Genomic DNA, 16,217 nt, shown 5'->3' with positions numbered 1-16,217 from the left:
TTTTTATGCAACCAATTGAGCAATGGAAGTAATAAATGTTTGTGGTTGGTGTTAGGTGGTGGATTGGTTCTGATTCAGTGTCGTCGAATGCATTTGAGTAGCAAAAAGGACTGCTTACGTAAAAATAGCGAACTGCATTTGTCATATATCAAGAGAAACTGCAGAACGTTTGGTTGGGCCTGCGTTTTATGTATGGTATGTGGGTTTTTAAAAAAAATTAGTTGCCTTTCTTTTGTGTGTTGGGCCTGTGTTCGTGGAGTGAAGCGCATTGGGCCCAAGACGGCCTGTGAGCACGGCTGGTTTCTGGTGCGCTGTGTGCAGCCTAATGTTTACTCCCACCTCGCCCGCGGAAGGCGCGCCCGACGTGTTTATAAGCGCTGACGAGGCCGCTGTATCGAACTCCCCTAGTTACTTATTTGAGCGCTTATACACGACACTCGCTGCTCTATGCTCTCTGACCTGTGGGCTCTTGTGTGCCCGACCCTACGCATCGTGGCTCAGAACGATTTGCCTCCCATTGGCGCAGACCTACTACGAGACTGGCTGGGGCCGACTGCACCTGGGTGGTCAATTTTTTTTTTCTATTTTGCTTTTTTTTCAATGTGAGGGCGCGCACTGCTTATGAAACCGTCCTTGCACTGCATTGATCAGTGTTCTGTACTGCATGTGCAAGCATTCCTTACTACATGTACATTTTCTCATTTTTTTTGTTTTCTTGTTTTTGCTCTTTTGTAGTCTTTTTTTTCCAGTGTAGGGGAGTGCATTGCTTAGTAAACATATCTGTGCTTCATTGATTATGTTCCTGTAGTGCACGTTCATATTTTTCTGCACTACATTTTTTTCAATGTAGAGGCGTCCACTGCTTTGTAAACCACGTGTGCACTGCACTGATCAGCGTTCTGCACTGATCAGCGTTCTGCACTGCATGTGCACGCCTCTACATTGGAGTATAGTGTGCACGCCTTTACATGCACAGTTCTCATTTTTTGTTTTCGTGTTTTTGCTCTTATGTTATTTTTTTTCCAATGTGGGGGAGTGCACTACTCAGTAAATCATTCTTGTACTGCATAGATTTCGTTTGTGTGCTGCACGTTCATATTTTTTCGGCACTAAATATGCAGATTGCATTTTTCTTTTTGTGTTTTTTCTCTTATCTATTTGTTTTTCCAAATTTAGGGGCGTGCACTGCTTTTTGTTTATGTGTAAACTTCATTTTGACAAAGTCTGTACCGCATTGGCACACAACTTGCATTGCATGCGTCCTTTTTTGCACACTGCTCGAATCTAATGATACATGAGCAAACAACAGAAAACAAATTGTCACAGGCATTCTGTATGATAAGTTCATCATTAGCGAACTAATTCCAACAGAAAGCAATCTAACATAATCAAAGTTCACATCATTACAAGTGATTCTACATGGGAAGTAAACTAAGTTCAGCAAAAGCAAATGATCACAAGCAAACTAACGATACATTAGCAAACAACATAAAGCAAATTTGGTGATAATTCTAAAACGACGATGGCCTTGGTGGATCTTTGGCCGGCACCATCTTCTTCTTCACCAGTCAGCGCATGCAGCGTCTCCCTATCCCCAGCTGGTCCTGGCGCGCTTCTTGGGTGGTTGCTCCTTCTCCAGCTTTGCACGGCGAAGCCCGTCCTGAGTGAGGGTGATGCGGTTTCATATCTCATACACTGCGTAGGCATCCTTTGCAGCGTACTCGATGTGCCTCCTGGACAGATGCAGGGTGGCCCAGCGCTTGTGCTCGTCGTCGGTGATCTTCTTCTTCATGTTGTTGTAGTAGTCGTTGATGAGCATGCCGGAGACGTCTCCAAGGGAGTCCAACTCCTTGGTTGCCTCGGGCACCCTCCACTCCTTCTGGATGTCGACGAAGTTGGCGACCTCCAGATTGACGCGATCCAGCCTTTTTTTGTCGTCGTCGATGGAGAAGCCTGCAAAGGTATACCTGGGGTCGGCGAGGAAGTTGTCGAAGACGGTGCACCTTTCAGCGGTGCTCAGTTGGAAGAGCACACCGGGTGTTTCTTGCCGATGGAGAGTTGGTAGAGTGCGGGTTTCTGCGTCGCTTCAGGCTCGTTGTTGTACTCGAGATCAATGCCGACGATCTTGTGGCGCTGGAGGCTGAGGTGGCGCTCGTACTGCATGAGGGTGATCGCCACCTGCTTCTCGTCATTGGTGTGGATGACGTGCAACTTTGTGTTGCCGTGTGCCTCCACGGCCTCCACATCCTTGTACTCATCGGCGAACGCCATCGCCGGTAGTGTGGCTTGGTGTTTTTGCATGGAGATGGATGTGATGGAGCGATTTAGTGGCAGCGTGATCGGGTACTCGTGTTGTTTGTGGATGAGATGACCTATGGCAGGGGTCTGAATTTAAGGGGAGGCGCGGTGTGGGATGGCCGCAGCGGATGAACTGCACGATCTCGTCGACGATGCAGTTTGTGCAGATCGTGGGTTGGTGTTGCGTCTGTGATCGTGGGCTTGTGACGATGGAACCGCTCCGATTGGGCGGTTGTATGCGAACGTGGTTTTTTTTATCAATAGATTTTTTTAACCACCACTTTTCTGTGCGAACGGGATTTTTTGTGACGTTTATATGTATCTTGCGTGACAACAAAACTGCATTTGTTGTAGTACCGCACTGCATCATGTGCAACGGAGAACTGCATGGTGTCTACAGGTGCGTACTTCACAGTATTTTTTGCGTATCCTTGCTGGAGCCCCAGAATAAAGTATAATGTATTCTGCATTTTTATGAGTTTTTCACTGTCTTCTATACCGTGTTTTGATTCTTGTAGGTAATCCGCAACTAGATTTTCTTAACCGTACTGCTTCGTGTACCTAAAAGGACTGCATCCTTGTAGTGCTGCGTACTGCATCAAATTTTTTGCCTGTACATACTGCAGTCCCTGTACGGGAGGGGTAGGGGGGGGTTGGCCCCCCCCACATTTTTTTTTTGAAGTTATTCTTTTTTCTTAATGGGCCTTATTGGGCTGTGTTCAGGAAGTGAAGACGCATTTGGGCCCAAGTCGGCCAAGTAGCATGACCGTTTACCTGTGTGCTGCGTGCGGCCTAATGTTTAGTCCCACCTCGCCCGCTTAAGGCGCGCCCGACCTGTTTATAAGCGCTAACGCGATAGCTGTATCGAACTCCTTCGGTTACTTATTTGAGCGCTTATACACGGCGCTATATGCTCTATGCTCTCTGACCTGTGGGCCCTTGTGCGCCTGGCCCCATGCAACGTGGCTTAGAACGACTCGCATGCTGTGGGCGCAGACCTACTACGAGACTGGCTAGGGCAGGTTCCACTTGGGTGGTCAATTTTTTGTAGTACTACCTCACTGCATCGTGTGCAACGGAGAACTGCATTTTTTGTAGTACCGCACTGCATTGTGTGCAACGGAGAACTGCATGTTGTCCACGGGTGCATATTTCATTATGTGCAATAGAGTACAATGTATTCCGCAATTTTTACGACTTTTTCGCTGTGTTCTATACCGTGTATTTATTCACAATGTAGGTAATCCGGAACTGGATTGCTAAACCGTACTGCTTCGTGTAACAAAATGCACTACACTTTTCTAGTGTTGTGTACTACATCTGTTTTTTGCTTGTACTTACTGCATTCCTTAGTACGCGAGGGGTAGGGGGGTTGGGGGCCCCCCATTTTTTTGTGTGGCACTTATTTGAATGTAGACTTTTTCTTTTCGAATGCGTTTTCTTAAGATGCGTGTTGTTTTTTATTTTAACTTTTTTTACGAACTGCGTTGATTTTATTTTTGTTTTACCGATTGAACTTCATTGTTCTTTCATAAAGAACTGCATCATGTGCGTTTTGATGTGGTCTTTCTTATTTTAGCCGGGCCGTTTTTGGGCCGGCCCGTTTTATGTTAATTTTTACCACATGCGGGCCTCCTGCGTGTCCGTTGCAGGCGATCCCACCTCTGACAAGGAGAGAGACCGAGAACAACCCCCTCTCCTTTCTTGCAGTTCCTCCCTCGAGCAAAACCATCGTCGCCCGCAGCAACCACCGTCGCCCGAGGAACCGCCGCCCTCAAGAGGTTCTTATTGCTGCATTCAGCGTCGTCATCCACTGCGCGAGCCCTTGCCGCTGCGCTGCCGCAACCCTTTCGTGTCCGTTTCCGTCGGCGCACTCTCCCTCTTCCCTACCGCCGGCGCCGCAGCTTTTTTGTGGTACGTTCCTCTTGTTCCCGGTCTTGGTCGTCCTCTCGTCTTGTGTTTTTGTTATTCTCGTAGTTGATGTTGCTTTTTTTGCTTGTGTAATTTTTCGATAGACAGCCGATTTTATCTTGATTTTGTAGTCGATACTTGTGTGTAGCAAGGTGGATCTAGGGTTTCTTGAGATTTTTCGCCAATTTTGTTGCTTATATCTGTCGCTTCGTCGTTGTGCTGCAGGCAAACGCCATGTCTTCGCCGAGCAGAGTGGGAGGAGGAGTTCAGGGTATGTGGAGTGCTTATTTTAGGCTTTTGTTTATTTTTGTTTTATGTTTATCTAGCTTCTTAAATCATCTTGCATATTTAGTTTATGCTCTGTTAGTTGTAAGTGTTCGTTTGCATTATTTTTGTCATGTGATGTTTTGTAATTTCTGTTTCTGGTTCTTTTTGAATGAAGTAGGTGATTGTGGTTCTCATAATGATACACCAATTCGCTCTAGTTGTCCTGGTGGTAAGGATCATGGTGTGGAGGGAGGACATTAATTGAATTCGCCGATTGAAACTTCTCCCATAAGTGTGGCCCCTCCTTCTGGTATGTGATTGATTTGTTTATTTTTGTGTATGCTGGTTAATTCGATGTTGTACAAATTGGTGTTGCCTTGCTGTATATAGTGCGACATTCTTGTGTGGGAAGAAACATGAAGTTAATGTATGCAACAATGTATTTATTTTGTATATGTGAACTCCACTGTATTTATGTGTGAACTGCATTGTTGTTTTATTCAAGATTTTTGTGCAATGCATTAATTTTTATTTTTAGCTTATGGTTGGAGCACTGCATTTTATATGTCTAAGTGTACTGCATTTGTTCTTTTTTTGCACTTTTTAACGACCATAGTCAAACTTCATTTTTGACGCATTGTCTGTTTTCCATGCTGGGCGCCTGGGTTTGAGGAGGTTACTCAATTGATTGACCATTATTTTGCAGAGGGTAATGTTGGTGTGAGCTTTGACCAGAGGCGACCCGTTTTGTCTGAGACACAGTCGCAGTCTGTTGATGGTACAGAAGAAGTTACACAGGATTGGATGGTCTCGGAACAGCTTCGTCAATATGAGTTGAAGCAAAGCAAGAAGAAGTTGAGGTTTGAAAGTGACTCAAAAGAGTTTACGGAGAAAGAGAAGCAGAGGAGAGCTGTAGATGGTGCCAAGGGTGCCAAATTTGCCAAGGTGAGGAAGCCTTCTTTGCAGAAGAAGAGGCTGCTGTTGCTAAGGAAGGTGGTACACCTCGGCGGATTCCACGTGTTGCTGGCATGAACAAGAGAACTGCTGAAGCTGGTGGAAAGGATGATCCTCAGTGCAAGCGACTACATGTCACTGGAGGTCCCAATTCTGATGATGATGGCTTTGTGCTTGCTGATTTTGTGAGGTATGTTCATAGTGGTAGACGCAAAGACTGTGGTTCATCTAAGAGTCTACCCAAGCATGCCCGTGACGATGTCGATGAAGATGTTTGTGGTGACTCTGGCGAGGAGGTGGATGTTGTTCCAAAGGTTTGTTGAAGTGGACTGCATTTTTTTTCTTCATTGTTATTCTATCTGTGTTTTCTCTATCTCTTTTTTTATGGCTAGTCTTCTAATGTGGATTGCATTTCTGTTTACACAGAGGAAGAAGTCTAGTAAGAGCAATGCAGATGAAGATGATGCTGAGGTAGATGACTCTCTATTTAACAAGACCGTACGTTTGTCGCTTCCCACTGTTTGCAAGGCTGCTGCCTTTTTGAAAGAGGCACACTGTAGTCGTGTTCGGGATGCTGGATTTGGTGTTGTCTTTGAACTGACAGTAAAGAAAAATGTGTCACGCATTCTTATGTGCTATCTGATGGGAGTGATTGACCCTGCCACCATGATAATGGACTTTGGGAATGGCGGGGTTCTTCGAATCAATCATGATGCAGTTCATCACATTTTTGATTTACCCATGGGGTGTCACACTACACCCATGCCTGCTGCCAGTGGCCATGATGACTCGTTGAGTGCCCTCAAGGATGAGCTTGGCTTTGACCATTCAAAAAGTATAGCTGTCAAGTACTTGCTTGAGAAGCTGAAGGTGTTGGTGGAGGAAGATGATCATGTGACTGTTGACCTTGCTGTGAAGGTGTTCTTCCTGATACTCTACCAGAATTTGCTGTGCCCCGGGCTTGCTGTTCGTTTGGGTAGAGTTGCTGCAATGGTAGAGAACATGGATTATGCGGCTATGGCTCAGATGGACTTTTGCCAGCTTGTTGTTGATGAGTTGCAGGCAGCTGTGGTAAGGTGGCAAACAGAAGGCAGCAAGCAGAATTGTGCAGAGGGTTGTGTCATTGTCCCCCTGATTATGTATTTTGACTGCTTGAAGCTTCACAAATTTTCAGTCATGCACATGTTGACGCCACGTGCGTCATACCTGACGACCAAGGACCTGATGAAGTTATACAATAAGGATGTGCTTGTGAAGGGAAAGATTTATTTGGAAACTTACAAATTTGGGAAGCTGCCGGTTAGTGCGTCTGAGTTTTGAATATCAGTTTTTTTAAAGGTGCGGCCATTATAAATCTGAACTTCTATAGTACTCACATGCGTACTTCTGTTTGCCTCTTTTTCTTTTTTTTGTAGTGGAAGGCGTCAGGTGATATTGTGTACAACCATCCTGTTGCAGTTGAACGCGGCAGCTCTGATGCGGGACCTAGCACTCATGCTAGGTTTTATGAGCCTATATGTAGCCAGCTTCCCGCCTGTGATGATGAGGTGCCGCGTACTCGTGGTTTCATGGCTCAACAGATGTTTGATAATAGAAGCTCTTCTAAACAGACATTTGTTGGCGGCAAAAAACACGAGGAGATTGATGAGCTTCTTCTGAAGGTTTTGAAGTTGACTGAAGATTTGCCAACCTCCGGTAACAGGTTGAGGACAGTTGCTGGTTTTTTCCCTGTTGGCCATGGCCCACGAGATGAAGATATTGTTGCTGCTCACAATTTTGATTGTGGCATGATTGAAAGCCTGAAGATTGCAGTGACGAATGTTCGGTCTTCGTATGCTCAATTGAGACATTCACAAGAGGAAAAATGCGGTCGGTATGAGAAGGATGCTGGGCATATTTTGGATGAAATGAACCGTCAGGACGCTGGTGTTGGTGCTGATAATGTATGTTCTAGGTTTTTTGTGGTTTTGAACCTCTTTTTTCATGTTTTTTGTGATAGGCTGGAGTGGAATCTTCTGGTGTCCATGGAACTAGGGACAATGGAATTGGTCAGGTACAAGTACTTCTGCTATGTCTGTTCTGCCATGCGTCCCTCTTCTTAAACTTGCACTTGTTGCTTTCCATATTTATTGTATTTTTTCTGTACTTGGCGGTTGTGAAGTGTGTATTGCTTGTGCATATTTGAAGTTTTTTCTTTTTTGGTCGTTACCAACTTATATTTCGTTTTTGGTTTGTTCTTTGCCTGTAGACTGGTGATGCTGCTTGTGATGTGGACAAAGAGACCTACGATGGCTCTAGGAAGGATGAGGTCTTGGCTGATGGATCGTCCCCTCCGGTTGTTGTAGCTGATAAGGTATAGTTGTTTTACTTGTTCTATTAGTGTGTTGTAATCTAATTTTTTGTTTGTTGTTGTTGTAAACTTTATGTATGCTGTTATGTTCACTCGTATGCATTTTCGTTTACATATTTTTAGCTGCAATAATTTTACATATGTGAGCTTTAGTGTTTGACTGAAGTGAACTGCATTCCTTTTTTTGCATGCGTGTCCATAATGTTTTACACAAGTGAGCTTCAGTATTTAACGTAATTGAACTGCATCGTTTGACAAAGTGAACTGCAGTTATTTTTTACGTTTATGTGGGTTGAAGTTGTAGTTGTTTTGATACACGTGGTTTGCAGTTGTTGTTGTGTTAATTATCCCCACGCTCATTTTTGTGTAATTGTGTGTTTTTAATCTTTCCACAGCGTGGAGATGAAAATGTGGAAGTTCACGTTGATCTGAATCAGGGCGGTTGTGCTGTTGATGGTGGTGGTAGTGTTGGTGCTTCTGCATCGGTAGCTCAAGAATACCATGATGCTCTTTCCCCCAGTCGGCATGAAGACTCTAATTTTGTCACTGAAAAGCCGCTGGAAAATGTCGTCCCTGCTGTTAGTGTTGTTGCTTCCCATGTTTGTCTGGCGGCCAACGATGTTCCTAAAGTATCGAAATTGAGCCTCATGTAGCTGAAGTATCTAAGGACATTGCGGTTGACCAGACTGTTGTAAATCCAGAGAATGCTGATGTTGCTGCAGAAGGGAAGTCCAGTGAGGTTGTGGTGGATTCGTCGCAATCTGTCCAAGAAAATCTTTTGGTGAGCTCTGAATAACAACAGCATGAAGACTCTGACACTAAAGGCAAGCGTTTTGTTTTCCAACAGTGCAGTTGAAGTTTTTCCCATTTCATTTTTTGTTTAATTACTATGGTATCTGTATTAGATGTTTAATGATAAGTGAAACTTGATCTTTTTGTTTACGATTTTCAAAATAGCTAGCAGAATTTCCTTATCTTAATATTTGAACTTCATTATGTTGGATAAGTGAACTTCATATTTTTTATTATAGATGACGAACTTCCTGTTGTGACACCGTCGAGCATTGATCCAGCTCTTCTGAAAAGATACAATGAGTTGTACGCTGCTGTTACGAGGGTTCGGAAGGACAAGAAGAAGTATGGTTTTTTAGAAATTGTTTTGTTCATATGTATTTTCTAATTTGGTTTTTAGCCCTTTTTCTTTGTTGTTATTTTTTTAGTATCTTATGTTTTCAGTTTTTCATGAAAAATTCAGGGACATGATTGCTTTTAAAACTGAGTTGGGTGACATTACCATTGGCGAAGTTGGTCAATCCTTTTGGGATAAAGGGATGCTCACTACAAGACTTGTAGATCTTGGGGTTTCTTTGCTGGTAGATAAGTTTAAGGGATATCCGACAATGGTTGTCCCGTACAATATTTGTGTAAGAATGCAGAAATTTTTGTTTTATTTTTTTTTGATTTTGTTTTCTGATTTTGTGCGACGGACATTTTTCCTTGAGCACTATTTGATTTTGGGTTTTGTATTGGCAGACAAATATTTGGAATGGTGGTACTGTCGGCAGAAGTGTTAAAATGGTGTTCTCTTCAAAAGCCGAGGAGCGTGTTGCTAAAAGGATATGGTGAGTAACGTTTTTATGTGTCGAAGACTATATTTTTTGCATGTTTGTTATTACAGTCTTCTGTTTCTTCTTCTTATTATAATTTTTTTTTATTTTTTCGTGCTTTGAACATGTCCTTTTTGCAACTTTTGATCCACCAGATACAAGGGATGGCGTTTGTCATTATTGTGTAGTTGCGTTAAATGTGAAAGAAAGGCGGTTTGAATTTCTTAACTCGCTCAATAAACCTGGCAGCCCTGGTGCGATCAGGATATTTAGGAGGATGGTTAAAAATATCAAGCGTGCATGGAAAGAAGGAAGCTCAAGTTCTGATGAGTCACTAAACCCTCCTACACTTGATGGATTTGTGTTGAAACATGTCATTGTCCCAACGCAGCCTAATGGGTGTGTTCCGTACAGCCCGTCTTCACCATATTGCTCAAGTTTTTTTTAATTTTTCATTTTTTGTGAAACTGATGTTTTTTATTCTTTTTATTGCAGGCATGATTGTGGATTCTATATGTTTCAATTCCTGCAGACTTGGGATGGTGTTCGAGTTGCTCAGTTTGGGGTGGAGCACATTGGCTACATCAGAAAGGCCATGCTCTATAGTTGGCTCACATCGAGAAAGTGTTCCCTTGATTTAACATCACTTTTAATTTTTGCAGATAAAGGTTGTTTTAGTGAACTTCTTTATGCTTCCTTTATTTATTTTTTGCCTACTGCTTGCTTCCGATTCTTACGGGCTTTTTTTAATAGTTTGTTTAGTTACGTTCGTGATTTAGATTGTATGTGTATTTTTATTTGTTGTGTTAGTGAGTTGCATTTTTTTTGGGCAAGTGAGCTGCATTGTTCTTTACAAGTGGGCTGCATTGTTGTATACATTTTTTTAGTTCTGCATTGCTGCTGACAAGTGGACTGCATTGCTATAGACAATTGTGCTGCATTCTATTCTTTAGTGAACTGCATTATTTTATTTTAATGAGTTTTTTTGTATTTTTTTATGCTGAGTGTTTCCATGTTTTTTCTTTCACGGTTTTAGGTTTTGATGGTGGGCTTCATGAAGGATGTACGTCACTGTTTGAATCCCAGGGTTCTGATGTGGTTATGGAGGATTGCGCCATTGAAATCTCTCCAGATAATTCTGGTTCTTTGGCTGGAGATGGTTTGAACATAGCTGTGGCGTCTGGACCTGATGGTGGAAGTGTTTCTCGCCCTAGCTCCCCACATGATTTGTTTAATGTTGATGATGATGATTGTTACGCCGTGTCCTCGCGCCACGAGGATTCAGACTGCAGCAATTAATCGTCCTCCTGTGGATGATGTTGATGTTTTTTCGAACAAGAGGGCAGGTGAGAGGGCTTTTAAGTTGAGATGATCTATAGAGAAATTGAAGCCTCCGAGGTTCAAATATATTGATGAGGCGAGGAAAATAAAGGATCTTGTTCTCAGCAAAGAATTTGTAACCAAATACTACGAGTAAGTTTTTATGTGTGTGCCCTTGATTCTTTTTGTGTGTTTTGTTTTTAATTTTAATTTCATTGATCCCATTTTCTGTATGTTTACTGCAGGAATGTGTTCTTTATGGTGAACAGTCCTTTTGGTGATCTTGATACTTACAATGTTGACTATATCTATAATAGATTTGGCAAAGGAGCTTTAATGGATTCGTATCTCATGGATTTTGTCATCAAGTACTGGAAGCAAGACGCTGAAATGGGTTTAGTTTATCATTCTGGTGAATGTGTGCTACTTTCCCCCTTATTTATCACGGTAAACGTGTGCTGTTATTTTTTTCTATTTGTACTGGTTTTGTTTTTATGTCCATGCATGCATGCACTGTTTATTCTTTTTTTTCATGTCCTTTATTTGTTCTTTTTTCTTTGCAGTATGTTCTTCAGATGGAAACATTTGTGAAGAGAGATTACGAAGGAAACCCTGTGTTGCCAGTTTCGCATAACACGTTTGTTTTAGAAGATGCAGTTAAGCAGTTCAAGGTTTTTGTGAGTGATGACGTAAACCTGTTGGATGCGAAACTAGTAAGTTTGTTGTTTCCCGTCGTTTAGTTTTCTGGTTTGTTGTATTTCTTTTTAGTTAATTTTTTGGAGCAGTGGTTCTAGTGCTACGTGTCGAAATAAGTTTTCATTTTTTGTTTTTTATGTGCACAGATTATGATGCCGTGCTCCAAGGATGGTCATTATTCCTTATACACGATGAACCAGCATCGCCATACGTTTGATATCCATGACACTAGGAAGTACACTGGCCATCCTGATGTCACGACAAAGTGGCGCAGGAGTGATTACCATTCAGATTGCACTGAAGTGGTATGTCATTTTTTCTTGCCAAGTGCAAAGCTTTTTTGTGTTTCTCCTACTGCATTTTTTGGATAAACTGCACATGTAATGTTAGCACACATAGTACCACACTTGTTTATGTAGTGCACTGCAACATACTCATGACAGAACTGCATTTTTCTCAGACCCCCCGTAATCCATGTAAAAAAGGAGATAAAAGGAAATGACCTCATGTGCATTTAAAAGAGGGACTGTCTAGACGTCGAAAACAACTTTCGTATCTGAATCGTAATTTGATCTGTGGTGTGTGTTATTTTTACATTGTGCTTTGTTTTTTTGCCAGATGAGGAGGATGACTCAGTTGCTGAAGGCAATTTATGGTGAAAAAATGTGTAAATCTAAGAACCACCCTGACTGGGTTAAATTGGCAGAGAAGCCCTCTTACCTGGTCGTGCCAGCGCAGGGAGAAAATGAGTGCGGAATCTATGTTCTGAGGGTGACGTAGTTGTATGACGCCAACGTTTAGTTGAGAAAATTATCAAAACCGACGTAAAACCTTCTCTATTTTTCTTCTTTTTCTTGTTACTTTTTTTATTATTTTTACCTTTTACCTTTTTGTTCTTTATGACAATCTTTTTATTTAATCACTGTCTGCATTTTTTAATTTTCTTTTTCAGCCTGCTGTTGAAGATTGGAAGGCGGAGTACATGTTCCAGCTGCTGTTCAATCCCTCGAACATGTTGTGTTATGAAGACATGCCGCTTGAGCTACGAGAACTGATTTCGGACCTCGGGCTTACTTCCCTGTCGCAATCGCAGACGCAGTCGCAGACGCAGTAACAATCTACATTTGTATAAACCCTGTGTATGGACAAGAACTAGGGGTTCATGTTGTGTGCTGCGTGGTGTCTAAGGTATGTAATGTATGAAAAGACATTTGTTTTACTGTTTGTTGTGATTCTCGTCTGCTCTTTTTGCAGCAGTGTTTTATGGACGAATTTGTATCTGTATGTGTATTTTATATAAATAATTCATACAGTATATATATGTGTATATTTTTATTTTTTGTTTGACTTACATGTTCTGTGTGAATTTGGCATTTTGACAAACTTATATGTATCTTATGTGTCCCATTTTTCAACCGCATTGCATGTGATTTCGAACTTCTTCGTCCAAGAGAAAGCACTGCATGTTTGTCTACAAGTTTCTGCTGCAATCTTTTTTCCCTGCACTTTCTTACCGCAGACCCTACATTCATGTGTGTATCCTGCAACTTCGTTGCTTTATGATACTGCACTGCTTTGCCTAGCCAGGTGAAGTGTGTTGCTTTATGATACTGCACTGCTTTTTTTCCTGCCTAAACTAAGTGCACTGCTTTTTTTGCCTAACCTTCAGTTGGTTATTTTTTTATTGTTTTTTGTGTTTGTAAGGTATGAGGGGGAGGGGGGGGGGGGTTGGGGGGCCCCCTTTTTTTGGTTGACTATATATTTTGTATTTTGCTATTTGTATTCCCTGTACTTAACGTACTACGTGCGTTAGCGCGAGGCCGAGCAGGGGGGTGGGGAGGGGGGGTCGCCCACCCCCCTGCGAGGCCGAGCCTGGAACGAGCCGGAGCAGGCGGCGACGCGGCATGCCGCGGTGCCGCATGCGCAGGCGAGTCCGTCACACCCGTGCGCCTCCCTGTCTATCTTAGGGGTGTGGCTCTGGGTTTGCGTGCGTCCTATTGTTGGAAAAACAGAATGTCCGCAATGCGCGTGTCAACGAAGCGCACTGCGTGCGTTAGCGCAAGGCTGAGCAGGGGGTGGGGAGGGGGGGTTGTGACCCCCCTCCCCACCCTCCTGCGAGGCCGAGCCTGGAACGAGCCGGAGCAGGCGGCGACGCGGCGTGCCGCGGTGCCGCATGCGCAGGCGAGTCCATCACACCCGTGCGCCTCCCTGTCTATCTTAGGGGTGTGGCTCTAGGGTTGCGTGCGTCCTATTGTTGGAAAAACAGAATGTCCACACTACGCCTGTCATGCAAGCGCACTGCGTGCGTTAGCGCGAGGCTGAGCAGGGGGTGGGGAGGAGGGGTCGTGACCCCCCTCCCCACCCCCTGCGAGGTCGAGCCTGGAACGAGCCGGAGCAGGCGGCGACGCGGCGTCCCGTGGCGCCGCATGCGCAGGCGAGTCCGTCACAGCCGTGCGCCTCCCTGTCTATCTTAGGGGTGTGGCTCTGGGGTTGCGTGTGTCCTATTGTTGGAAAAATAGAATGTTCGCACTGCGCCTGTCATGCAAGCGCACTGCGTGCATTAGCGGAGGCCGAGCGGGGGGGTGGGGATGGGGGGTCGTGACCCCCCTCCCCACCCCCCTGCGAGGCCGAGCCTGGAAGGAGCCGGAGCAGGCGGCGACGCGGCGTGCCGCGCCGCCGCATGCGCAGGCGAGTCCGTCACACCCATGCGCCTCCCTGTCTATCTTAGGGGTGTGGCTCTGGGGTTGCGTGCGTCCTATTGTTGGAAAAACAGAATGTCCGCACTGCGCCTGTCATGCAAGCGCACTGCATGCGTTAGCGCGAGGCCGAGCAAGGGGGTGGGGAGGGGTGGTCATGACCCCCCTCCCCATCCCGTGCGAGGCCGAGCCTGGAACGAGCCGAAGCAGGCGGCGACGCGGCGTGCCGCGGCGCCGCATGGGCAGGCGAGTCTGTCACACCCGTACGCCTCCCTGTCTATCTTAGGGGTGTGGCTCTGGGGTTGTGTGTGTCCTATTGTTGGAAAAACAGAATGTCCGCACTGCGCCTGTGAACCAAGTTCACTGCGTGCGTTAGCGCGAAGCCGAGCAGGGGGTGGGGAGGGAGGGTCGTGACCCCCTTCCCCACCCCCTGCGAGGCCGAGCTTGGAACGAGCCGGAGTAGGCGGCGACGCGGCGTGCCGCGGCGCCGCATGGGCAGGCGAGTCTATCACACCCGTGCGCCTCCCTGTCTATATTAGGGGTGTGGCTCTGGGGTTGCGTGCGTCCTATTGTTGGAAAGCAGAATGTCTGCACTACGCCTATCAACCAAGCGCACTGCGTGCGTCTGCGCAAGACCGAGCAGGGGGTGGGGAGGGGGTCGTGACCCCCCCACCCCATCCCCCTGCGAGGCCGAGCCTGGAACGAGCCGGAGTAGGCGGCGACACGGCGTGCCGCGGCGCCGCATGCGCAGGCGAGTCCGTCACACCCGTGCGCCTCCCTGTCTATCTTAGGGGTGTGGCTCTGGGGTTGCGTGCGTCCTATTGTTTGAAAAACAGAATGTCCGCATTGCGCCTGTCAACCAAGCGCACTTCGTGCGTTAGCGCGAGGCCGAGCAGGGGGGTGGGGAGGGGGGTCGCTCACCCCCCTGCGAGGCCGAGCCTGGAACGAGCCGGAGCAGGCGGCGACGCGGCATGCCGCGGTGCCGCATGCGCAGGCAAGTCCGTCACACCCGTGCGCCTCCCTGTCTATCTTAGGGGTGTGGCTCTGGGGTTGCGTGCGTCCTATTGTTGGAAAAAAAGAATGTCCGCACTGCGCCTGTCAACCAAGCGCACTGCGTGCGTTAGCGCGAGGCTGAGCAGGGGGTGGGGAGGGGGGGTCGTGACTCCCCCTCCCCACCCCCCTGCGAGGCCGATCCTGGAACGAGCTGGAGCAGGCGGCGACGCGGCGTGCTGCGGCGCCGCATGCGCAGACGAGTCCGTCACACCCGTGTGCACTCGTGCACTGCTTAGGAAGAATACTTTGTACTGCATTTGTCAAGGATCTGTACTGCTTAGCAAGTAAACTTTGTACTGCATTTGTCAAGGATCTGTACTGCTTAGCAAGATAACTTTGTATTGCATTTTTCAGGGTTCTGTATGGTGTGCACTGCTTTGTTGCCTGTATGTGCACTACATTCGTCATAGTCTTGTGCTCGTTATGGGACTTTAGCATGTACCACACTTCATGCACACATATAGTGAACTTCCTTGGAAGACTTTGGAGAAGTTCACACATTTGTAGATACCTATTATGGGACTGGCTGGGGCCTGGTTGTAATTGGGTTGTCAATTTTTTTCCTTATCTGAAGCATTTTTTTCTTTTGGAGTATATATTTTTCGTGGTAGTACAAATGATGTCATTTGTACTACTTGCACCAACCTTGAGTACTGCACTGTGCATACCAAGTTTGTATTTTGTGCACTGAGCAAAAGTTGCTGCAGCCCCTTCGTTCTGCATTTGTGCATGTACTGCACTTCATATTTACAGTCTGTGAACTACCTTATATTTGTTATTTGAACTGTATTTATGTTTCTTTTATAAATATTAATATTAATGTTATTTTTCTATAATTACTTTTGTGGATACTTTGTTCAGTGAAAGCAGTTGATCAGAAACAAACTGTGATACATAAGCAAACAATAGAAATAAAATTTAATGACAATTCTAAAACGACATTGATTTTAGAAAAGAAATGTTCGATGTGAAGCAATGGACATAATGAAAAGCTTTCATACATGAAACAAAGAACAACACAACGACTAATGTAAAGTGAAACTAAAACATAGCCCTGAATTATTT

At 45.2% G+C, this 16,217-nt stretch overlaps 1 protein-coding gene across 1 annotated transcript; it reads right to left on the bottom strand.

Annotated features, from left to right (window-relative positions):
• Positions 1–1,681: 1,681 nt before the first annotated feature.
• Positions 1,682–2,271, bottom strand: LOC147985544 (uncharacterized). Its single transcript, XM_087541631.1, has 2 exons — positions 2,105–2,271; positions 1,682–2,003 (listed from the first exon to the last, which is right to left on the bottom strand). Exons 1-2 carry the CDS (start codon positions 2,269–2,271, stop codon positions 1,682–1,684), a joined length of 489 nt encoding a protein of 162 aa, XP_087397757.1.
• Positions 2,272–16,217: the final 13,946 nt, after the last annotated feature.

Source organism: Triticum urartu, chromosome 2A (genome assembly GCF_056163025.1).
Source record: "Triticum urartu cultivar PI428250 chromosome 2A, HENAU_Tu73, whole genome shotgun sequence".
In the NCBI taxonomy this organism is placed as follows: Eukaryota; Viridiplantae; Streptophyta; class Magnoliopsida; order Poales; family Poaceae; genus Triticum; species Triticum urartu.
Note: the sequence above shows the minus strand (reverse complement) of the source record. Positions and strands in the feature narration are given on the sequence as shown.